The sequence below is a fragment of the Musca autumnalis genome, unplaced genomic scaffold (assembly GCF_047663935.1).
Source record: "Musca autumnalis isolate F117 unplaced genomic scaffold, ASM4766393v1 scaffold_3, whole genome shotgun sequence".
Lineage (NCBI taxonomy): Eukaryota > Metazoa > Arthropoda > Insecta > Diptera > Muscidae > Musca > Musca autumnalis.
In genome coordinates, this window is record NW_027411866.1 from 78,808,442 (window position 1) to 78,833,007 (window position 24,566).

The window sequence follows — 24,566 nt, forward strand, 5'->3', positions numbered from 1 at the left end:
GTAGGTATGAACGCACAAATTGAAAGTTGTATGGATGACGTCAATTTTGACAAACATAGAGAATGTCGAATGGGTGAAAGAAATGACAGCTCATATGACATTGATAGATGGTGTAAACAGCCCTTTACCGAACATGATACAATTAGGAAGGTAGATGCATCGGCGAATTGCTACAACAAAGCAACTTTTTTTGTAATGTAAACTGTCGAAATTTTCGCCGAATGGTCTCTTGTTGTCTCTTTTTATCGCTTGTGTTTGTCTTTAAAGTGATGACATGCTATCTCTTACTTACCCAATCATATGGTTATTTGTTTTGATTTTTCATGGCGAATTCCTAGTTTTTTGACGTTTTAGATTCGATCAGCTGGGCTGATGCATCTACCTTCCTAATTGTGCCATGTTACCGAATCATATGGTTGTTTGTTTTGATTTTTCATAGCGAATTCCTAGTTTTTTGACGTTTTAGATTCGATCAGCTGGGCTGAGGCATCTACCTAAGTAATTGTACCATGGCCATGACTGCAGGTTGGCATTTCTCAGTGATTTTCATACCTGGCCTACCTCTACTTTATTGTACCATGCATTGTACCATGGACCATGTCTTTAATATTGCATTTTTAAAGTGACTTCTAACCAACCATTAGCTAGTTATGAATTCAAACAAGTTGTTACGATATGGCTTGCGACTTAATAATTCTATCCTCCAAAGAACACAAGTAACACATTATTCGAGCAATTTTAGAAGACCAAGTTTAATTACCAAAGTAGATCAATTGGCTGAAGTGAAAAATTCCTTTTTCCACAATCGTTCTCAACTAACAGACACGGAATGGCAGAATTTAAAAGATTTATTAATTAAAAACTATAAACATATTAATCGGAATAATGTGGATGCAATTATTGTTGGCATATGCAACGACTCGCAACAGTTGACGCTGGCAAAGAGTTACATCAATCATTTAAGGGACAGTGGCGTGGAACCCAACGATGCTACATTGCTAAAACTGTTACGTATTTATAACAGTGCCTATCATGCAAATGGTGGCTCCCTAAGTTTGCAAGAACAGGAAGAAATATTGGATATTTATAAGAATATTCGTAGAAAGCATGACATATTAGATTCTTTATCATGTGAAAATCTAATACATGGCTTAGTTGCCACCAAACAATGGCGTGAAGGACTTGAACTTATGGATATGATGAAGTTGACAGCAGCACCTAGTCTACCGGTATTCAATGAAATGATAATAAAAGCGTTTAGTGTGCAGGATATAGAACTAGGCTGGAAGTTGCTGCATCAAATGTTGGATGAACGCAAACAACCTAAGTGTGAAGTATTTCTGGCGTACCTCCAGTTAATTTCAAAAGATTTGAAGACATTGCCAGAGGAATTGGAAAAACTGTTTACGTTTTTGAAAACATACGATGTGGTTATAACAGAGAAAACGGCAAATGCAATAAATGAGGTGGCCAGGAAGCATAGAAAATTGGTTTCGGTTTCTTTCACAAAACTAAAACGTCATGGCAAATGTGCTTCGTGTGGTGTTCATTTAGAAAATGTATCTTTATCCAGTGAAGATTTCCATAAACTACAAGATTCATTTTTGGAAAAGGTACTAATACGCAAGGATGTCTTTCAGAAATCAACCCCAGAGGAACTAAAACGTTTTAGTGAATATATTGAAAGAACTGGACCCTATGATTGTGTTATAGATGGACTAAATGTTGCCTACTCTATGGGCAGTAAAAAGCCACCCCAAGCATTGGCAAATCTGGTAAGGGGTAGTTTACACTACATGTAAATGTCATATGACATGAAATTTTCCATCGTTATATATTCGATAATATGTGTAATATTGGAGATTTTCCTTACGCCATTTACTCTGTGCGTCCACACCAGCAAAAATGTAAAAAAACTACGTCTCCACATTGCCCCCGTGGGTAAATATGGAATGTTTTTATTTCGTGTCATATGACATTGATAGATAGTGTAAATTACCTCTAAGTGGTTATAATTTAAGTGCAACATATTCTTTATCAAGTGAATTCCTTTCAAACATATTAAAATATGGTCATTTGTTGCTTTCCAGCTATTCTCAGTAGTAAAGTACTTTAAGAGCAAAAACAAACATGTATTGGTTTTGGGAAGAAATCATATGAATAAATGGCCTTACAGGACCATGCAATATGTGAAGGATAATGCAGCGGTGTTTTTGGCAAATGATATGTAAGTGTTTAATATCATTTTACTGTCTTCATAAAGGATTGGCTGCAGTCGAAATCGCTTATAACGTTCCCAAATTTCTGAGGCCCTATAGCGACATATCGGTTATACCTATCGTTATAAGCAATTTTGACTGTATTTTCTCCAATGCTATTTGGGAGAATGTGATTTGTTTTACACCCACCTTCTCTTCCAGATCCCAAGACGATCCATTCATGCTATATGCAACATTAAAAAGTGGTCAAACCACGGACTTCTTTTCGCGTGATTTCATGAGACAGCATGCCCATTTGCTGGGTCCAGACCTAAAGGTAATATTCCGACGTTGGCAGCAGGAACATCAGTATTCTCTCATAACTCAAACTGAAAGTGGGAAAATACTTGTCAAAGAGCCAGTGCGACATTTGATATGCGCACATAAGGTTCAAAACCAATGGCATGTACCCTATAAGAAGGAATACCAACCAAATGTACCTGATAGTTTTGATATACCAGAACACTGGATGTGTATAAAAATAAATAAATAGTAGAGACAATAATGCCATGAAAATTAAAAAAAAAAACTTTTAATTAAACAATTTTATTCAAAATCGACAATTGTGCGTGCACCCGACCTTTTAAGGAAAATATTCCAAATTTGATTGTAAGCAATGACGACCAGTGATTGGGATCAACCTTTACCATCATCCACAGAAGATGAACCTACTGATGACGATCGAACATTTGAAGAACATCGTTTCCAGGAGAATATGAACAAATTAAAATGTTATGTTGATGAAATGTCCTATATACCCGTAAAACCAGCCAATGCAAGTCCCTATACAGAGAATTTGGCAAAACCAAAGAGAACACATGTTACCACCACAGCTAAAGAGTTTGCAGATATCGTTGAACCCCATGAAAGAGGACGGCGTTTAAAGTATTTAGCAAGCAAGTTCCATACAATTACAACAGTGTAAGATATCTACACAGGACGGCAGAAAACAATTAATGATTAACATTTTCCCTTTTAAGTGAACTTGAAAAGCACATACGTCTTAATAAGGCCAAGGACATGCAAAAGGAAGACGTACAAAAACGCAAACAGGAAATTTACTATGAAATGCTTAGTAAATTGGAACGTCAATGTCGTCTACAATATCTGCAAGTTGTGGTCAATAAATTTGGTGATTTTATTGCAAAGCTCGCAACAACAATGCGTATACCACCCACCCTTGTTGACCCCTATGCTCGCATGCAACGTGGCATATTTTGTAATATTTTATTAGCTATTGGCGTCCAGCCTAGTAGTCAGGCGGCAATTTACTACAACACTAAGGAAGGCAATGAATATGAAGTCTATCATAGGCTATCACATGCCATACTTAGTTTAATAATTAAGGCTTTAGATTCAGCTTCCACTCGTATGGACAATGAGCAACCCATAAGAGTAGATATTGAAATGGACAATTATATCAAAGATCGGTTAATGTGTGCAGCCGAAAAGAAGATACAAACAGAAATAACTAAAGCAGCAGCGGCGGTGGCGGGAGATGAAAAGTTATCACATTTAAAAGGTGTATACGGCAAATGTGACAATGTCAACTATAAACCATGTAAATAAATTACTGCTTTGTATAACTAAATCCAATGTTGTTGGAAGAAGTCATTGTAATTTGAAAGAAGGAAGGAGTGTGTACAATTGTTAAAATTATGAGTCTAGGGAATTAGAATTATGAGGGAGGGATCAATGCGCACTTGAGAAAATAAATAACAGATAGATCAACTATTCTCCCAAGTCTTCAATGGGCGATTAACAGCTTTCAGCCTTACAAGTCGCCCGGACCAGGTATGCCTAGGAATGTAGCGGAGCCGGTGTTAACGATGCTGGCGGAGATTTTTAATGCTTGTCTCTGTTTCTCGCTCATGCCTGTCTTGGGGCTCAATTCTGTTTCTATGAAAATGTGAAATGAAAACTTTTATAAAATAAAAAAATTACAAAGGAAATATTTTTCATTTCGAATTTTCATAGAACAAGAATCCAGCCCCTGGAGAAGGTGTAGCGGGAATCAAATTAGTCTCTATCACTATTACTCACTCTTCATAAAAAATGATTAATAGAGTAAGTGCACCAGTAGTCGGCACTTTAAGGATTCTCGTATCTTTAGCCGTATGTAATTCCGAGTCTAAATGTCCAATCAAATTGAATTTAAGTTGTTATGATTCGTTATTTTGTGTAGTTTTAGATTATATAAACTATTTTTTTTGATTATTTCTGTTCAACATACAAAAATTACAATTTTAGTGAAATACTTGGCAAAAGTAGTAAAAGTTGTAAACTGCTCCCATATGAATTGTATTGTGTCTGAAGTAAAGGAACGCTTTTCAAGTAAAAAGTGGTAGAACTTGAAGATTCTTGAAGTAGTAAAAAAAACGCCAACAACAATAATAGGCATCAGCACGGCCTTGTTGACCAATGCGTAATGCAAAAACAACTTTCTTGTTGTTTTTACCCCCGCTTATTGAAGCAACATTCCTATGTTCGTATTCTTTGCGAAGCAAAGACGACATAAAAACAGTGGTGGATATGAAATTCTTTAGTTCGACTCAAATTGTAGGGTAAACAGCTTTAGGGTCATACAGCAAATTTCTCATTTTATTTAATTTGCTAGATGGCTTTATTGACCTGTTTATCGATACAGAGTCGGCGAAAAAGGGAACTGATGAAGTTGTTTGGTGACAACTGAAACTATAGTTTTCCCTACCCTTCGCCTGCAACTAATCAATTTCATATCCACTTTAAAATATTTTGTTGTTATTCAAACAATTGAATTACAACAAAATATGGACTCAAGCTGAAATAAACACAAAGATGTAAAATTCTGCAGTCCAACAATAAAAAAACGCCAACAACAATAATAGGCATCAGCACGGCCTTGTTGACCAATGCGTAATGCAAAAACAACTTTCTTGTTTTTACCCCCGCTTATTGAAGCAACATTCCTATGTTCGTATTCTTTGCGAAGCAAAGACGACATAAAAACAGTGGTGGATATGAAATTCTTTAGTTCGACTCAAATTGTAGGGTAAACAGCTTTAGGGCCATACAGCAAATTTCTCATTTTATTTAATTTGCTAGATGGCTTTATTGACCTGTTTATCGATACAGAGTCGGCGAAAAAGGGAACTGATGAAGTTGTTTGGTGACAACTGAAACTATAGTATTCCCTACCCTTCGCCCGAAACTAATCAATTTCATATCCACTTTAAAATATTTTGTTGTTATTCAAACAATTGAATTACAACAAAATATGGACTCAAGCTGAAATAAACACAAAGATGTATTAGTTATTTATACATTTCTAGATTATTACATATATACATTTCTATTGATTGTACTTCAAAAAAAGAAAAGTACGGAAATTTAAACATATTGTTTAAATAAATTAGTTCGTACCAATAGTCGGTATCTATTACCTAGTTGTCGGCACCCCACAACGTACGTACTTCAAATCATGTCTAATATTCCTTAAAATCGCTAAAGTTCCTTTCAAATTGAAACAATTTTTTATTAATTAGCTTTTAAAGTATTTGTTTATTGTTTTTTATAACTTTTAGCTAAAAGTAATCGATAAAAACCAATGTTTATAACCCCATGCCGACTTCAGGCAAAATTTATATTTTTTGTCCCTAAAGTCGGCATCAGCAAAAATTGCATAATTATACATATTTTTTAAAAATTTCTTTTTCTAAAGAGTTCTTTTAATTGTTCTCTAACTATATAACAAAAATGGTGTGGAAAATTTCTTCATTTTAATATAATTACATAGCTTATAAGGTTAACATCTCCACATTTTTTTTTTCTTTAGAAACATGCATTTTCGGTTGTGGTGAAAACCCTTCACTCACAAAAACTTAAATTTCGATATAAAAATTGGTCCTAGCTCAATGAAATTTTATATAAAGTTAGCTGACAATATTGTTAAAGCATTTTTAAGATTATTTTCCTATTTTGTTTTCTTAATTTTCAGTTATATGAGTTCAAATTCAAAAGGTGCAGACTACTGGTACATGCCGACATTAGGTGCACTTACCCTATAATAATCAGAGAATTCCGCCGAATGAAATATGTGATAGTTTGGAAAATTTGGAAGTATGGATTTACACATTTATTTTAAGGCATCAATCAATGTATTTTTGTAAAAATAATTTAAATTAAATACTTTTAATTTATACGAAGACCCTTAATTAAATAATTGTAAATCTAAGATTATATCGAAACTAAATTACGTAAAATTGATAAAAATGATCTTATTTTATTTTTTTTTATTTATTTATTTATTCCATAATGTAATAATAAAGCCTTATTAGGCCAAAATTAAAAATTATTACATAACAAATTTATGCCTTGACATATACTACTTCAAAAAGATATCCAATTTTTTAATACACTCTTAAAATATATTCTTTTAATAGTGAAACGCACTCTACTGGTCCAATGCACGATTAAAATCATTTACCATTTTTACGACATATTTTTCTTTTTCTTCTATTTCTTCCTTTAACATTGCTCGTAGATTCTGTAAATTTGGCATTGAGTTACAATCTCGGATATTGAGCAACGCTTTAAATATGGCATCCCATAGATTTCTATTGAAATAACGTGGTACATGGGTCTTGTGCATCCAAATGCCATTCGTCTTCTTCTCAACATCCATATATTTGCCAAACAGTAGAACATGTAAAACACCCGCCAAACCGAACAAATCCAATTGATAGGTCCATGGGCGCTGCTCCCGCATTTCGATACATTTAAAACTATTATCGTTGTGTATAAATGAAAATGTTTGACCTTTTTTGAAACGTTTCATATCTATGGACACACCGAAATCTATTAATTGCAGAGATCGTTGCTTGGATGGATATTGGATTCTACGAAAAAGGAAAAACAATATTACAAAATGATGTGATTAAAAAAAAACTAAATATCTTAACTTACTTATTCATGAGCAGAAAATTATCCGCCTTTATGTCGGCATGTATAATATAGGCTGCATGCAAATGATCAATTATTTCCAATAGCTCATTGGCCATTAACATTACCACATATTCATCAACATTTTTCATTGTGTGTTTTTTGATTTTATTGCAAACCGTTATTAGCGAACCATAGGGTGAAAATTGTGAAACCAATATACTGGAATTGTTACCAATTAGAGCATAATCTATATTCATATAAGCGGGAAGCTGTTGTGGGAATTATAAATAAGAATATTTTAATTATTATAAACCAATACTAATAGATCATGTGCGGTTACCATTTCATCGACCCGTACACGATCGTGTAGTTCTAGGCATATGTAAAACTCCCATAAGTTCGCGGGATTTTCCTGTTTCATTGCAACACGTTTACCACCAATTGTTTCTTTGCCACTGAAATTAAAAGAAATTTTCAGAAGTTAAACGAAATATTCCATCAAGGAAATCCTAAAAATATTCTTAAAATCAAGTTTAATAAAAATCTCAATCTTTGATAAGGTCTGCTTTCCGAAACAATAATAGGAAGAAAGCAGCAAAAGCTTAGCTTTTTGCATACAAATCACCCTAATCCAGGAGCCTTATGGCCCCGGCACATACGGTACGTTGTGCGTCGCGTTACAACAACCACATGAAAACTTCAAGAACAAACTTGGCATCACTTTCTTTTTTTTCATGTGGTTGTTGTTTTTAACGCGTGACGCAACGCACAACGTACCGTATGTGCCGGGGCCATTACTTGTATGGAAATAAGGTGAGCGGACTAAGCGGAAAGACCTATTCTGTGTTTAATTCTTCTGTCTAATTACAGTAGAAGGCGTTTAAATACGACCGCATACTGGCATACCCAGAACTGGAAGGCCAAGGATTCGATGGAGTAAACAACTGGAAGACGAAATAAAAAAAACTATATCCCGAAATGCCGAAACTAAAAAACAACGAATTGTTATTTTTTAATTCATCTATTTTGGCTTTGAATTAATCAGCCCAATCATGAATAACTTGCGGAATGCAGTTCTCGCGGAATAGTTTTTTCTCGAGAGAACATTCCTCCTATCATGAATAATTGGGGAAAAATAATCATAGAATTTGGCAGCACTGAAGGGTCGTTTTCATACCTTGTGTGCCCTAATTGTTGTGAAAACAAAGAGAAAATGTTAAGTGTTTGTATTTTTAGACAAAATAAAGAAATTTAATCAAATAAATTACACTTTTACACATCAAAGAAATTGAGAAGATGTTACTTGTTATGAAAATCATCAAAAAAGATTGTAAAATTCCAAGGAAACATTGCATTGTGCTATCAAACTGCCACTATCATGAATGTATCAAAAACCAGTGTTTTTAATAAAAAAAGATGGCAAAAATTGAAAAAATATGAATTTTGAAATAAAAATAATTGAAAATATGGATTTATCCAGTTTTTCAACGATAACGAAGCGGTGTATTGTATGTGCAAAATTCTGCTATCCTTCGTTGATCGGTACAAAAAGTTGAGAATGACCGAGTTTGCAAACTAATGTTATTTTGTGAAATATGTTAATTTTTTAATAAATTTCCAACCGCGAATTGAAGATTTTAGTATAAAAACTCAACAAATCTGTTTATTTTGCATGTTTTTTACAACATTTTTGGGAAATACCAACTTTTTTTGTAATCTCCCTTCAGTTTTGCAAGGGAGATTTTTTTGGAGGAAAACACATGTTTGAGAGCGTTCATGATACCTACTTTTTCTCCATCGGAATGTTTTTCCGTGCGGATTGTTTGTTTGTGATAGGAGGGAAGAGAAAAGAGAGAAATTCCGCACGGAATTTTCATTCATGATTGGGCTGAATGTCTTGTTGTTAAATATATAAATAAATATAGAGGAATGGATATTTTTTCCTAGTTCGGCTTATGGAACAAATGTTCTGTATATGGTCAGCTAAGTAAATAAGTAATTACATTAGATATTTCATCATAACGATACGGATGGAAGAAGGGCGGAGCAGACCCCTGATACTGTCCTCGATTTACTTGCCATACGAGGACCCTTACCCACTAGGCAAGATCAAGCGTCCCAATCCAATGGTGGCTGCTTCTTCGATACCGGATTGTCCGGGAACCAAACAACAAACATGTTCCGGTCAGCGGCTGTATAGTTGTATAGTTTTTCTGTGTTGGGAGCAGCATATCTCGGAATACCTGCTCCGGATTCTTTTGGTCCATTCCGGGACGGAGGAAAACCAAGGACCAACATATTTGTGCTCAGTTTGTCACATCCGCATCTTCACCCAAATCCAATCTTCGGTGAAATGCGATGGGTTACGACAGGGACTATGTTGCTGCGTGAACACAGCTCCCACTGAGAAAGGATCGCACCAGTAGTGAAAGTGGGGGATTAGCTTTCCTATTGAAGTAGTCTGTTCAATACAGATCTATCTCGCATAAGCCTGACCTTATTGAGCCGTACATCTAATGAATGGGGGTAGCAGATGGATGCGATCCAGCGATTGACATTCATTTCTCACATTTAAATTGCATCCGGATGCAGTTCAATGGAGTCGTGAAAAAGGCACTCCGTTCGATACATTTTACAAGCAGTTGCTTAGTGATCCCTAGCAAGCAAGCCAATTTGTAGATACATACATACAGTTAGTCAACTTATGGGCCGATTCCGTACAGCGAGGCGAGTCGTGTTAATTTCTTTAATCATTCTACAGTCATATCAGGTAAATTAACAGATATTTACAAAAATCCCAACATTATTGAAAGAATATCTTGTAGTAACTCCTAATTAAACATCTAAATGTTTAAAAATTCATCGTTTGCAATTATTTAGTTGACTAACTGTACCTTCAACTACAGAATTTTTTCAAAGATAGAAAAAGTATGCATACATTTCTAAAATTTTTATATAAAATAAACAAAATATGTACAACCAAAAGTTGGGAAAATTTTAACGGTAACTCACGAGAAGAAAATTTCCTAATGAAGTGTTGTTGGAGTACTAGTCGAAATCTCAACTGGTGATGGGAAGACAATACAAGAACCCCTTAAGCAGATGAAGCAAAAACATTCCAGCTTGGATTAAAGCGAGGGCGGGCGAGACAAACTCAGTTGCGATTGAATTTAATGAAGAAATTTCATAATCTGTGTTAATCATGGTACAATTAAATAGGTAAAAAAAAACGGCGAATTGCTACAACAAATCAACTTTTTTTGTAATGTAAAATGTCAAAATTTTCCCCAAAGGATCTCTTGTTGTCTCTTTTTATCGCTTGTGTTTGTCTATAAAGTGAACACATGATATCTCTTACTTACCGAATCATATGGTTTTTTGTTTTGATTTTGCATGGCGAATTACTAGTTTTTTGACGTTTTAGATTCGATCAGCTGGGCTGAGGCATCTACCTATTTAATTGTATCATGGTGTTAATGTAATAAAGTTCATATTATTATTGTTTTACAGCTATACCTAATTTAAGTCGTGACGTACAAAAAATATTTACCTGCCTACCACAACAACGCTCTCTGAGCGTCCGTATTACCCAAATACGTTGAATCCGAAATCCCATTTAAAACTCAAAAACCGCGACTGAAACTTTATTAAATGTTTTCATTCGTAAAACAAACATTTTTCCTTTGCAATAATAATAAGTCTGTCTGGTTACTTTCCCAGCAAGAATTGTCCAGCAAGAACTTTCTCAGAGAGTAAGGGGTTTTTATTCTCTTTTGCTAGAAAATTGTAAAAAGTAAACCAGGCCTGCTCAGACACATATAAACACATTTTGTAATTGTGTTGGTTTTGAAATACACAAATTTCAATTTTCCTTTGTCTCTCTGTATACTGTGAGAAATATCGTAACAGTTTTTTTTTTATTTTATATTTCAAAATATAGAGTAGAATAATTATTTTATTTTGACCAAATGTGACTGTTGATGTTATAATTTGTTGCAAATCAAGTTCGTGACAAACCAAAGTGCGTTGACAAACCAAACACTCTAATTTGCCGTAAAAATTTTAGGCAAATAAAAATTCGTATTCAGTATCTTCATTCATTTTTTTCAGTGTACGCATATAAATTCATAGAGCGTTTTCAGACGATAGGGTTTGACTGCTCAAAAACGTGGTTTCCGTTTTGACTCTCATTCGTAATTTTCACATCTAGTGTTGCGTTTTTGAAGTCATTTTATACAAGTGTACTTTTTGAACAAAAAGAAGTACGGTTTTACATAAATGTACCATAAAGGTTTATGTGTGTATTGTCACTTCTTACAGCATTTAACACAAAAATGATTATTAGTTTACATTTTTATTCTTACACATTTATTACTTATACCATGATCAGATTTACATTAGGCAATTTTCTTTGACGGATTTTTTCGTCCCCTTTTATACAAACAATTCTGTTCGAACATTTTTTTATTTCAAAACATTTAAAATAATCTCAATTACGAAAACTATAGAAGAAATTAATTAAAAAATCATAACATGTTCTTGAAGTAATGTTTGTATAATACGAAATAAATAAAAAATATTTCACGAACGAATTTAGCAAAAAAGTACTTGATGTACGTTTTCGTTCACTTACTTCCACATTTTGTTTCAACTCTGGCACAGTTTGCGAATGAGAACCAAAACGGACAACGCGTTTTTGAGCAGTCAAACCCTATCGTCTGAAAACGCTCATAGACAAATTCGAAAACAGAACCTTCCTCATTGAATGTTCAATAGAGACGGATTTTTAATTTTGAAAATATTCAAAACAAAAACAAAAGCTCTCTTTTTAAATTGTGTGTGTGAGAAAATTGACACACACCGACAGCTCAGGTGCGCACCTTGAGCAGGCCTGAAGTAAACAGACACCTTCCCAGCAAAAACCAGCAAGCAATCAGCTGACTTGCCAAAACAGAACAATTTGTCCGCCAACAAAGGAAGCAAACACGTTGTATTTTATTAAAAATAAAAAAGAAAATGAAACAAAAAAGTATTTTTCCACTTTACAAATTTGTTCTCCATAAAACAATACAATTAGACTATGTTATTTCCACAATAAAATTGTTTTTAATGTTCACAAACATAAATCAACAAAAAACTAAAAGCGGCTGATTGATTGTTTTCAGGAAGAAGAAGAGCTTGCAAGTGCTTGCTAGAAGAAATTTGTCCAGCAAGAATTTGCAAGCTCTCAGTGAAAGAACTGTCAAAATGTCTCTCTCGAATCGCTCTCTTTTGCTGGTTTTTTGTGTTAACAGACGACTTCCAACAACAATTGGTACAAATTGTTACAAATTTTAGGGTAACCAGACACAGGTAATATTTTGTTGGGCTTTTCTTTTCAAAATACAAAACACACACATACATACAATAACATATCGTACGTTCTGTCGAAGTTGAAAATGTTCAACTTACAAAAAGTATACGCTCGACGTATTTCGGTAGTTCTCATAAGAATACATGTGTTCTACTTTTTCACCACTCACGCCCTGGGAATACGGTCGTATTTAGGCATAGCAGTAACACAAACAATACATTTTTTATTCATTTTGGGATAGTTTGCAATGGCTTGCAACTTTGAACTGCATAAAAACACGTGCTTTGGATGCAAATTGGAATGCATCCTAAAGGGTTAGTTAAAATGCGATTCCAAAGGTATAGTTAAAATGCAGTGCCGAAGGATTAGTTAAAATGCAGTGCTAATGGAGTGCATCTTTCAGTAGTCACGCTCTTGTAAAAATCATGAGTGAGTGTATGAATTTTTTTGCCTTATGGCTTTAAGTATTTTCGTAACTATAGGATTATTTCATATATATAAAGTTTCATATGCACACAGAGTAGTGATAACATACATATATGCAATATAATGTAATTCATTTTAATTGGCCCGATGGCTTAGAATTATTGTAAAGTTGATTAATAAATAAAAAATAAATAAAATGCATAATTTGATGCACTTCCAGATCACTTGTACATATGATTTAACTTCATCTTTGGAGGCAAACATTTTGCTGGGTATAGTGCTGGCTAAGCAGATTGATAGTTCTATGTTTTACACAGTTATCCAGACATAACCATCGTCTCACCTGGTCCGACCAAATGACGTCACCTGGCAACCCGTCATTTCTCTTGGACCGCCCGATTTAATCACCTCTGAACGCCGCACTTTCGTTAATCATGGAAAAGCTAATTGGCCTAGTTTCAGCTAGTTCACTAATCTGATGTTCGAGTAGCAGAAAGGACTTTCCGAGGCACATCATCACTGTTGCAGCCGCTCGCTATATACATGCTGGTCGAATATCCGAAGAGAAACCAAACTTCTCAGCAGAGGTGGCGGGACTAACAAATGAGCGTGATGAGCTTCGTCGTGCCAACCCCAGTGACCCAGGGTTAATGAGATATCAGGTTGGTCGGTGAGCATAAGCGGAACAAATCATACAGGCCGATTTCGCTTTTGTCGCATGTAGCAAAGACCCTTGAGGCTTTAGTCTTCCATAGCGTTAGAAATAGCTATTCAGTTGCCGATCATCAGCATGGGTTCCGTAAGGAGCACAGCACGACAACAGAGCTGCACGCCATCTCCTCACATATTTATCGAGGACTCTACCAAAGCAAACCGTGTGATAGAACAATGATGGTGTAGCTCGCGTTACAAGGGAGAACACCAAGATCAGCCAAGATCACCCATATACGTTAACCTGACTACAACAACATATCGCTCATTTACTCAATGAGTGGCATAACTCAAAAAATGCGTTTTCTGAGCTAGCGTTTTCTATTTTTTCTATGGCTTCTACTTCATCTTGTGTCAAATTCTCAGGCCTATATCTCTAAAACTCATCGAGTTACAGCTGATTCACTACAAGTTTGTCGTAATTCATGGGTCGATTCCGTATTGCGAGGCGAGTCGTGTCGCGTTGCCAAATGCAATTTTTCGATTCCGTACGGCAATATTCGCCTGACGTCGTCAAATTTTGTCGCTGTAATGTTCATTTTCCGGCGCCAACAAATTAGCTGTCGCCGTACTTTTTTGCTAACGAATAAAAACGAAAAATTGAAACGTAAGTAACATTTTCACTTATTTTAAGTGAATTTATTTAATATTATATACGTTTTTTTGTGTTTCAGTACTTATAATGGTGAAAATTACAACAAGGCAGCAATTTGAAATGCTGGTTGAAAAAAATGGAAGCCCGACCTAGTAACCACGTATTGGGCCCGAAATCTGCAGCGATCATTTGCTTTAATGAACTATTGTTCTATATGAAGGCATCGTGAGTTGAACCAGGATGTCTACCGTCCACAAACCTGATTCGCATTGTACACTCGCAAACCTAACAAACAATTAACACTTTAGAATTTTTTCAGAATTGTTAAAATATTACTTGCCAACAAAATGTTTATACTAAAATATCCTTTTCTATTCAGATATAAATGGCGAACATCTTCCTTTGGTCCCCCATTATATGCACGTGTGTTCCGTCAATGCAACCGACAACGCCCGGGAAATTTGTTCTTGAATAAAAATAGTTTTTATTTTGACGCTTTTCCTCTTCTGTTAATTTGGAAACAATCTAAATTTTACACAGTTTTTTCTCTATTAACTCCAGAACTTCACTTAATACCTTAATAGGCTTTAAACCTAAAAAATGAACAATTATTTTGATGAATGTTAGAAACCAAACAAACTCACAATACTGATGACAATTCTAAAGGATTACATTTATCTCTTAAGTGACGTCTGATAGATGCTACGTTAACTATATATTCTTCACTATCATCAAAAAATAGTTCCACTGAGCTTATCATTTTAGAAAACTATAACTTTTGTGTACAACTTGTTCTGATATTTTTTTTCTAATTTATTGAAATCAAAACAAAAAACGCTCCTCTACATCACCGATAACTTGTTATCGACGATTATTTTCTATCGCTTTGCGTAGTACATTTTTTAAATTTTGTCACAGAGACGATAGACGACGCGACATGACTCGCCTCGCAATACGGAATCGACCCATCAACATAAAAGTTTTTTGAGTTTATGAAGCACTAAAACACTTCAAATCATGCATGATCTTGCACAGAAATTTAGCACAAATATCTGTTTAGCTGTTTGCAAAATATGGTCCAAGTAGTTATTTTATTTTTTGTGTTATAATCTTTTTAAGTTGGGAAGTCAAATATCAATCGCCAACTTTTCTCGAAACTTGAGTTTTGGAAATGTGTCACTATTTGAGAAAGGGGTAGTTTACACTATAAGTAAATGTCATATGACATGAAATCGTTATATTTTCGCTAATATGTGCAATATTGGAATTTTTCTTTACGCCATTTACCCTGTGGGTCCATAGCAGCAAAAATGTAATAAAACTACGTCTCCACATTGCATCCGTGGGTAGATATGGAATGGTTTTTTTTTTCGTGTCATATGACATTGATAGATAGTGTAAACTACCTCTAAATGAGCGATATGTTCTCTTTATTCTCATATGTCGTAGTTTGGCAAAGGAAAGACTCGCTCAGAGAGACTAATGCAGAACATATTTTGAGCACCACCGGCCTAGATCAACAAGCCTATACGAACATGTACATCCCATCGAAGCAGCCACTTTTCTGGAACTGGAGATAGACCCAGAGCCAGAGGAACGAACAAATAAACATAACAAAAACACTGTTACAACAACAACAACAAGCCTATAAAATAGTTTTTAATAGCATTCACACGGATGCAGTTGAAGATGTCATAAGCAAGTATCGTTTCTCGCAGCGAATGAGCGTAAGCTACTACGACAAAACAGAGTAATTTTGGCTCAACTACGATCGGAATGCTCCAACCATCTAAATTCCTTTAGGACACAAGCCCGCACTCTATAAACTACAGTAGATCAGCTCTGATACACTCAGAACCATATTAGACAGAAAAACGAACATACAAACATATCAAATACCGTTACAACAACAAATTTTGGATAATATACCACAATTTCTATTGTTGCATCTGGTAGTTTCCTAATCACTTCCTTTACTACAACAGTTGTTAAATTTAATTAATAAAAAAAATTACCATTTCTATTGACTTACCAAAATACCGCACCATATGCACCTTCTCCAATCAATTTCATAACTTCAAATTCGATACTGTTAATTTTGATTTTCATTGAGGGTTTTAAACGATGTATACTTCGTACCATCATACAATGCGGCAATTCCTGAATATACGTGGAAAAGTGTATTTGCTCCAAGAAGGCAGTGATTAGATCCACTTTAAATGGATTGACATTTGGATCTACGCAAATATTTTCAATAACTTGTTGAGTTTGATTTAGATCAACTTCGGCATGCATATAACGATTGTTGGCAGGCGTTTTAAATGCATCATCATCTTCTGGTACATCCCAAATGTGAACTTGAGCTTTGGGCGTTTTGGGTGTTTGTTTATAGTAGATGCTCATTTCACCATAATCATCATCGTCATTCTCATTGGGCTCGTGTTGTGATTGAGTAGCAATTGAACTTGAACTTTGCAGTTTTTGCTGTTGCTTTTGTTTCTGTGCTTGCTGTATAGCAGCCCATTCCGATTGGCTAACATCGATGCTAAAACGTGATGTACCCATCATCATATTATTCGATATGGGTAGATATGGAATGGTTTTTTTTTTTTCGTGTCATATGACATTGATAGATAGTGTAAACTACCTCTAAATGAGCGATATGTTCTCTTTATTCTCATATGTCGTAGTTTGGCAAAGGAAAGTCTCGCTCAGAGAGACTAATGCAGAACATATTTTGAGCACCACCGGCCTAGATCAACAAGCCTATACGAACATGTACATCCCATCGAAGCAGCCACTTTTCTGGAACTGGAGATAGACCCAGAGCCAGAGGAACGAACAAATAAACATAACAAAAACACTGTTACAACAACAACAACAAGCCTATAAAATAGTTTTTAATAGCATTCACACGGATGCAGTTGAAGATGTCATAAGCAAGTATCGTTTCTCGCAGCGAATGAGCGTAAGCTACTACGACAAAACAGAGTAATTTTGGCTCAACTACGATCGGAATGCTGCAACCATCTAAATTCCTTTAGGACACAAGCCCGCACTCTATAAACTACAGTAGATCAGCTCTGATACACTCAGAACCATATTAGACAGAAAAACGAACATACAAACATATCAAATACCGTTACAACAACAAATTTTGGATAATATACCACAATTTCTATTGTTGCATCTGGTAGTTTCCTAATCACTTCCTTTACTACAACAGTTGTTAAATTTAATTAATAAAAAAAATTACCATTTCTATTGACTTACCAAAATACCGCACCATATGCACCTTCTCCAATCAATTTCATAACTTCAAATTCGATACTGTTAATTTTGATTTTCATTGAGGGTTTTAAACGATGTATACTTCGTACCATCATACAATGCGGCAATTCCTGAATATACGTGGAAAAGTGTATTTGCTCCAAGAAGGCAGTGATTAGATCCACTTTAAATGGATTGACATTTGGATCTACGCAAATATTTTCAATAACTTGTTGAGTTTGATTTAGATCAACTTCGGCATGCATATAACGATTGTTGGCAGGCGTTTTAAATGCATCATCATCTTCTGGTACATCCCAAATGTGAACTTGAGCTTTGGGCGTTTTGGGTGTTTGTTTATAGTAGATGCTCATTTCACCATAATCATCATCTTCATTCTCATTGGGCTCGTGTTGTGATTGAGTAGCAATTGAACTTGAACTTTGCAGTTTTTGCTGTTGCTTTTGTTTCTGTGCTTGCTGTATAGCAGCCCATTCCGATTGGCTAACATCGATGCTAAAACGTGATGTACCCATCATCATATTATTCGAAGATGAATTATCCAGAAAACTTAATTTCGGTTTAGGCAAATTTACCACTGTGGATTTTGCTGTCGTTTGGGGAGGAGGAGGAATCTCGGCCACTGCTTGGATATTACGTTTAGTCATCATTGACTGAGATTCTACCATAGAATTTTGTTCAATTTTTGTTTGAGACATTTCCTTGACAAGTGTTGTTTGTGAATTTCCACCTTTAGACGACGAGCTATCTGCTGATATTTCCTCGGCCTTTATGTGTAGAGAATCCTCTTGAATTTGTTGTAGATTTCTTGAAGACATTGGACCATGATTTGGCAACCATGTAGAGTTCTTAATCATGCTGATATTAGTGCCAAACATTTCCGTCTCGGCATTTAATTCAAAAAATTTCTCATTTCCAGAGCATCTTTTGTTTTCCATAGAAGATGTTTGCGGTATGGGAGGAGGATTTGAAGATGGCAAGAAACTTAATCTTCCACCAGAAGCGGCAGATGATTGAGGTTTCATGGAGGATCGATTTATTGTTTCATTAGACTTATGTGGGATGGTTTCCTCCAATAATTTTAATGTTGAATTGTTTTTGCTTGGATGAATAAGCGTCATTTCCTTTACATCCATGGGTATGGGTGGTGGTTCTTTGATTTCTGAGAAATCTTTCATAAAGGTGTCTGTCAATATGTTTCTCATTGATGCCGGTTGACCTTCTCCAGAATTTGTCATGGGTTGTGGTGTCTCGCTGGTCATCATGTGATAATCAGCCATATATGAGGATTTCATGGAATTTTGTTGTTTCTTTCGAATAGAAGAATTTTCATTGGGTTGAGAATCGGGTACCATTGATTCATCTCCGAAATTGGGTAGAAATGATTGTTGCATTGATGGTTTGATGTTTGAATTTTGTTTCATACGACTGCCGCTGGATGTTTGAAGTGGTTGGGAATCTGGAATTATGGAATCATGATGACCTGGATGCTGCTGCTGTTGTGCCTCCGGAATATGTGTGAAGTCTGGCAAAAAAGAATCATTTGTGGGCTTTTGTTTATTGCCAGAAATTGAAGTCGATTTTTGAGGCTGGCTATCTTCAATGAACGAAAAGTCCGGAATAAATGTATCCCTCAGCACAGATTTAGGTTTAACAATTTTCGTTTGTTGTTGCTTGGGCTTGGATGACTCCCCATCATCCATGGAGAAATCAGGAATAAATGAATCTCTTAAAACACTTTTACTTGGTTTGGTTTCCTTGAATAAGGCCATTGGTTTTGATTTAGGCTTTTGTTGGTCAGGAGTTTCGATATCGCACAGACGTTTAGGATTTTGAGTTATGGGTGTCATGCTTTCTGCTGCCATTCGTAGTTGACCTGCCACAGGCTTGTCTAGTTTCTTAACAAGTGGACCCTTTGAGGCCTTGGGTGGTGATTGGGTAAAGAATTCAAAGAAATTATCCTGACTTTTGGATGCCGCATCCGCCAAGCTGTTTTCCTTCATAGACAATTTGGGCAACAATTCATCTTCTGCCATTTTCGTTGGTTGGGGTGGAGCAAGCATGAATTTTGTTATTGTCTCAGTTTTATCTTCCTCAAATCTAACAGGTTGTGGAGGAGCCACTAACATTTTGGAAATTGTTTCAGTCTTGTCTTCTTGAAATTTAATTGGCTGTGGTGCCATCAGCATTTTAGAAATGGTTTCGGTTTTATCCTCCTGGAATTTGACTGGATGCTGTGGAGCCAGTAACATTTTAGATATGGTTTCAGTTTTATCCTCTTGAAAACGAATTGGTTTTACAACATAACCAGCTTCGGTGTCTTCCCGTTCCTCCAAGCGAGAAAAATCTCCAACATTCTGTTTTTTACTATTTCTATGTATGCTGTCTTCAAATATAGAAAAGTTTAATGGACCCATTCCGCGACCTGTTTTAGCCGTCGATGGCTCGTGTCTTGCAACTCCGGGTGTGGCTAAAGTTGCCGCTGATATTCGTTGCTGGCCCGATTGTTTTCTTTGTTCTGTGGCGGAGTCTTCAAAAATAGAGAATTCCAATCCACCACGAGCACCACCGCCGCCTCCGACTTCAGATTTTTGGGTCTCAATTTTTTTCACTGTTTCTGAAGAACTAGATTCCTGAAGTGGAGGAGTTGGTGTTATTGAATCCTCTATTGTACGTTCTTTGACAGTGTCAAGTGTAGGTTGATGATGTTGAGCATTGGTCGCCCCTTGTGGATGTGATTCCTGATCCAATTCTGGGGAACTAATCGTTGATTTTGTTGTTGCACCTGTGGTATGGGTGCTTTGAGTAGTTCCATGCTCCGATGTTTCCAAAATTGTTGACAATTGTTTACGTTGTGGCGAGAATAAAGTAGCAGGAGCTGGTGAGTTTTCATCATTAATAACCTCAGCTACAGCAGGTGTAGCCGGAGTATTGGGAGACTTCGCCCCCTCTTCATTTGGCACTGGCGGCACCAACGCCGGCATCGGTGCCGCTTCCTTTAATACATTTCCGAAAATTCGTAGAGGTTCTGGTTTCATTTTGGGTGTGCTTACACTTTGAGCCTTAAGAAATATATTGAAGGTTTGTGTGGAACAGGTCTCATCAGCATCAAAGAAACCGCCACTGCCACAGCCCATGTCGGGAGATTTTCGGGCTGTGGCAATGCCGTTGTCTTCGAAAATTTCAAATGGCAATTTATTCGATTTGGCTTGACTGCTGCTAGATGCTGTGGTGGGTGGTAATGGAGTTTTAAATTGAAAGCCCACCTCTGATCCCTCAACTTCCAAGGCCATAACTTTTGGAGCCGAACTAATGAAACTGGATTCTTCCTGATAAATCTCAAAACGATCCATGGGTTTTGATATCATTTTTTGTGGTTTTGGCTCGGAATTGACATCAGTAGCAACATCAAACGAGACTTTAGGAGCTTCTGGTCGTTTATGGGAATCTTCAAATACAGATATTTTTGGTATAGGTTTTGTTTCTGCTATTGATGATTTTAATGTATCCATCTCTTTGGAAGATGGCACTGGCTCTGTAGCAAGCTTTTGTAGGTTTTTAAGAGATTCAGATTCTGTTGCCGATTCTTTGAAAGCTTCCTGGAAACCCTGCATTTTTGAGAAAATTTTAGGTAATTCATGTTTTGCTTGTGGCTCTTTCGGAGCAGATTCCTGTTGAGTTTGCAACTTAGAAAGAATTTTCGGCATTTGCATTTCTCCACGGTTCTCAAAAATTGGCAAACATTTGGATGAACTCTGAAGACTCTCCTCAGCTTGCTCAGCTTTTGCCTCATCTTCCTCGGCAAAACTTGCTGGCGGCATAATAGAATATTTTTTTCCAGCTCTGTTGTTGCTGGAGCATGGAGCAATAGATTTTCGCATAGGGAAGAAGCTTTTACGCCTTTGTATTTTCTCACTTGTGGCACAGATAGTTTCTTCCATATCTGCTGTTTGTATTATGGTTTCATTACGTTTTATTCTTTGAGCCAATAGCTCCTCAAATGATCGTTCAACTTTCTCTTCTACATTATAAATGTCTTTGTAAGGCACCACTATACCCGGGATAAAAACGGGTTCAAAAAATTCATCCAATTTATCGAGTTCTTGAGGTTTCGATTGCTTGGCAAAGTGTGGAAAAGTACGTATGTTATAAAGAGGGCCGCAACCCCAATATTTATGACGTCTGGCCATAAATTCATTTTCAATTTCCCTTTTTCTATAGAAGCTATAAGCCTTGAGTTCTTCTGGCTGAAATTCGACATTGGGACGTGGATATAACTTGCACTTATTGTATTCTGGCAAAACATTTTTGTCTGGACGTTCCTCGGTTGTTATTGGAACAATCCAATCGGAATGAGGTCTGTTTCGTGAGGGAAAGTTGTGTGGTAATTTCAAGGGTTTATCATATTTAGATTCTTCATAAGATATTTTAATTGGCAATAGTGAGGCGTCCTCGTCTCCACTATTACCTTTATCTCCCTCTTCTTTAATTCCTTCATCTTGATGTATCTCAAATCCAAGTTCATTTGTTGTGTCTTTTTTTGAAAAAACATTGCCCTTCACATGTGGTTTATTCCAGGGTCCAGGTTCTTTGAGATTTTCTTGTTCACGTTTGGCATCTATTATTGATTGCACAACAGATTTATTGTCATCTTTAGCTGTTGTATTTGCGGCTGCTTCGTTTGCTGGTTCTGTGATTGCCAAATTGGGGGCTGCATTTTCATCCTTGAAAACTTGTACACGTACATTACTGCGTTCATGGGATTTTGTGGCCTCGGTCTACAAATGTAGAAAAGTTATAATTAATTAATAGCATAGCTTATCTGAAACATTACTTGCCTTAATAGTTCCTGGTGCATGACTCTTAACAGCCGCTCCAGTACGAATACTACCAACTATTTGCCTACGACGATGACCTCTCAGTGATGACAGTGCCTGACGACGTTCCTGTATTTGACGATTTGTCTCCTCTTGAACATTATCGTCATCCTTGTACATTAAACGTTGGGCGACAGTAAAACCAAAATGTTGATGAGCCTCTTGAAGTTCCTCCAGTGGCTGAGCACGACAAGCTATACCACGACGAAATATTTCATCCGCCTTACGGGTATTATTAACCATATCATAACAATATGCCCATGCGATATAAAAGTCCGATACCATTGTACCAATACCAGCATTAAATAATTGTTGATAACATTCGGCTGGATCTTTGTGATTATCAATCTGAAATGTTTTACAAAAACATTATTAAATACATAAATATTAAGTCTAACTCAATGTTAAAATCTACTTACATATTTAATGTACAATTTAATCATACGACGATCTTGGTAGTATTTTTCATAATTTTCAAAACGAGACAGACATTTTGCCAATACCTCTTGCAGTCCGGATTCTTTACCACCAGATGGAAAACTTTGTTCAATCCATTCTATATAACTGTACCACGCACTAAGCGGATCATCACCTTTGTAATTGTGTATTTCTCTTTCCAGTTCTTTTCGTTGGGCCATCAGTTCTTGGACTGATTCCACTTTAAGGGAAGCCTGTAATATGCTTGCATTTCGACCCTGTGCCAAAGGTTGAATATTTTCTTTTGCCTGATCAAAGTCCATTTTAATTGCTATTCACAAAGTCGGATGAGTTTGAGACCTTAAAACGGGACAAGTTGTAGGACTTCAATGTGGGCTATATGAAATATCTCAGCTTTGAATATTGGACAGTTGTTTCACCTGGAAGGAGTAAGAAGTTCAACATTGTTAGGCAAATAAATGCTGGTTCCTCCTACAATGACAATATATGTGCAAATATAATAGTGGGGCTTATCTTTCCTTTACCGACCCATCTCAGAAAATTATGAAAAAATTACCACAGATAGTGCTTTTTATCCGGATTCCAACCATGGATTGCTTTTGTTGCGGAAATGTATACTTCCCGAAATATGGGCCTCCAAAGTTCCACAAAGGCCCTAACTTATAACTTTGGCAAACCACCGCAGAAAATTATGAAAAAATACCACAGATAGTGCTTTTTATCCCGTTTCCAACCATGTATTGCTTTTGTTGCGGAAATGTATACTTCCCAAGATATGGGCCTCCGTTCCACAATTATACACTTCACTTCGTATCTTTTTTTTTTTTTTTTTTGGCCTTTAACTCCTCCGCCATAAAGCCAAATAAAATTATATCTCGTTGGAATCTAACCTATCGTCACATACTTAACTTAAATGACCCAAATGATAGTAATTACAAATTTGACTTAATTTATTCTACTTACAACTTATTCCTTTAATAACAAAAAAAAAAGAATTATCCAAAGCCAAAAAATAAGAAAACAATGCAAAAATAATGCGCTAAATTCAAAATTGTTATGTTCGATTAATCGATTAGACGATTTTTGTCTTGAAATGTCAAGTCGAATATATTGTGAATGATATGTAGTCATTCACAGCGATGTGATAGCACTTGGCAGAAATCTGTTTAATTTATAGTGTGTTCACACGAGCGTTTAGAAATGGGGCTGGATAAAGCTAGCAAACCATCGTTATTCCCAACATTAAATATTTTCGATATGTTTTAAAATATCAATTGCTATCGATATTATCGTTAAGTTGTCATCGCCATTAATTTGAAGATGAAAATGTCGGAAATGTCAATGGTTTTCTTGAAATTATGCAAAAGTAGTTCACAGAAATGTAAAGGAGAATAAACAACTGCTTTTATTTTATAAAAATATAAAAAGATACATTTTATTTTACCGAAAAATGTGTACGTGTGACTACGGACTTAAGGTAGAACCACAATGAAATACGCCGCTTTTTCCCGCTCAGTTTCATGTAAAAAACTAAAGGCCAAGTACTACCTAATTGGGCTCGACCTCTAGAACCCTGAACGTTCAGACGTAGAAAAATTTACCTCGAATAATTTTTGTAAACATTTTTTAATTTTTTTACAAAATAATACATTTACCAGCATCACGCTTGCGATTAGGGATACGCAGTGAATTGC

At 35.9% G+C, this 24,566-nt stretch overlaps 3 protein-coding genes and 2 long non-coding RNA genes across 5 annotated transcripts; 3 read left to right on the forward strand and 2 right to left on the reverse strand.

The window, feature by feature from the left end:
• The first annotated feature begins 533 nt into the window (after positions 1-533).
• mldr (mitochondrial ribonuclease P catalytic subunit) lies at positions 534-2,814 on the forward strand. The gene is made up of 3 exons (XM_073971990.1): positions 534-1,775; positions 2,091-2,227; positions 2,421-2,814. The coding sequence occupies exons 1-3, from the start codon at positions 651-653 to the stop codon at positions 2,749-2,751; spliced, it is 1,593 nt and encodes a 530-aa protein (XP_073828091.1). The 5' UTR covers positions 534-650; the 3' UTR covers positions 2,752-2,814.
• A 60-nt stretch (positions 2,815-2,874) lies between these two features.
• Positions 2,875-3,849, forward strand: LOC141396495 (uncharacterized). The gene is made up of 2 exons (XM_073971991.1): positions 2,875-3,179; positions 3,239-3,849. Exons 1-2 carry the CDS (start codon positions 2,875-2,877, stop codon positions 3,825-3,827), a joined length of 894 nt encoding a protein of 297 aa, XP_073828092.1. The 3' UTR covers positions 3,828-3,849.
• Positions 3,850-5,458: 1,609 nt separating this feature from the next.
• On the reverse strand, positions 5,459-23,291 carry BubR1 (Bub1-related kinase). Its single transcript, XM_073971994.1, has 6 exons — positions 22,854-23,291; positions 22,396-22,782; positions 17,540-22,335; positions 7,522-7,636; positions 7,203-7,450; positions 5,459-7,135 (listed from the first exon to the last, which is right to left on the reverse strand). The coding sequence occupies exons 1-6, from the start codon at positions 23,172-23,174 to the stop codon at positions 6,691-6,693; spliced, it is 6,312 nt and encodes a 2,103-aa protein (XP_073828095.1). The 5' UTR covers positions 23,175-23,291; the 3' UTR covers positions 5,459-6,690.
• On the forward strand, positions 11,916-14,435 carry LOC141396500 (uncharacterized). Its single transcript, XR_012411177.1, has 3 exons — positions 11,916-12,533; positions 13,181-14,278; positions 14,346-14,435. It is a non-coding gene; the product is annotated as an uncharacterized lncRNA (long non-coding RNA).
• LOC141396499 (uncharacterized) lies at positions 14,280-15,031 on the reverse strand. Its single transcript, XR_012411176.1, has 3 exons — positions 14,911-15,031; positions 14,607-14,859; positions 14,280-14,551 (listed from the first exon to the last, which is right to left on the reverse strand). It is a non-coding gene; the product is annotated as an uncharacterized lncRNA (long non-coding RNA).
• Positions 23,292-24,566: the final 1,275 nt, after the last annotated feature.

What these genes read in the sequence shown, in the direction of transcription:
- mldr (XM_073971990.1), top strand. Translation starts at nt 651, where the DNA reads ATGAATTCAAACAAGTTGTTACGATATGGCTTGCGACTTAATAATTCT. An exon ending in CCCAAGCATTGGCAAATCTG is followed by an intron (nt 1,776 to 2,090) that starts GTAAGGGGTAGT and finishes GTTGCTTTCCAG; the next exon opens with CTATTCTCAGTAGTAAAGTA. An exon ending in GTGTTTTTGGCAAATGATAT is followed by an intron (nt 2,228 to 2,420) that starts GTAAGTGTTTAA and finishes CTTCTCTTCCAG; the next exon opens with ATCCCAAGACGATCCATTCA.
- LOC141396495 (XM_073971991.1), top strand. Translation starts at nt 2,875, where the DNA reads ATGACGACCAGTGATTGGGATCAACCTTTACCATCATCCACAGAAGAT. An exon ending in TTCCATACAATTACAACAGT is followed by an intron (nt 3,180 to 3,238) that starts GTAAGATATCTA and finishes TTCCCTTTTAAG; the next exon opens with TGAACTTGAAAAGCACATAC.
- BubR1 (XM_073971994.1), bottom strand. Translation starts at nt 23,174, where the DNA reads ATGGACTTTGATCAGGCAAAAGAAAATATTCAACCTTTGGCACAGGGT. An exon ending in GCATATGGTGCGGTATTTTG is followed by an intron (nt 7,637 to 17,539) that starts GTAAGTCAATAG and finishes TTTTAATTTCAG; the next exon opens with TGGCAAAGAAACAATTGGTG. An exon ending in AATTTTCTGCTCATGAATAA is followed by an intron (nt 7,136 to 7,202) that starts GTAAGTTAAGAT and finishes CCTTTTTCGTAG; the next exon opens with AATCCAATATCCATCCAAGC.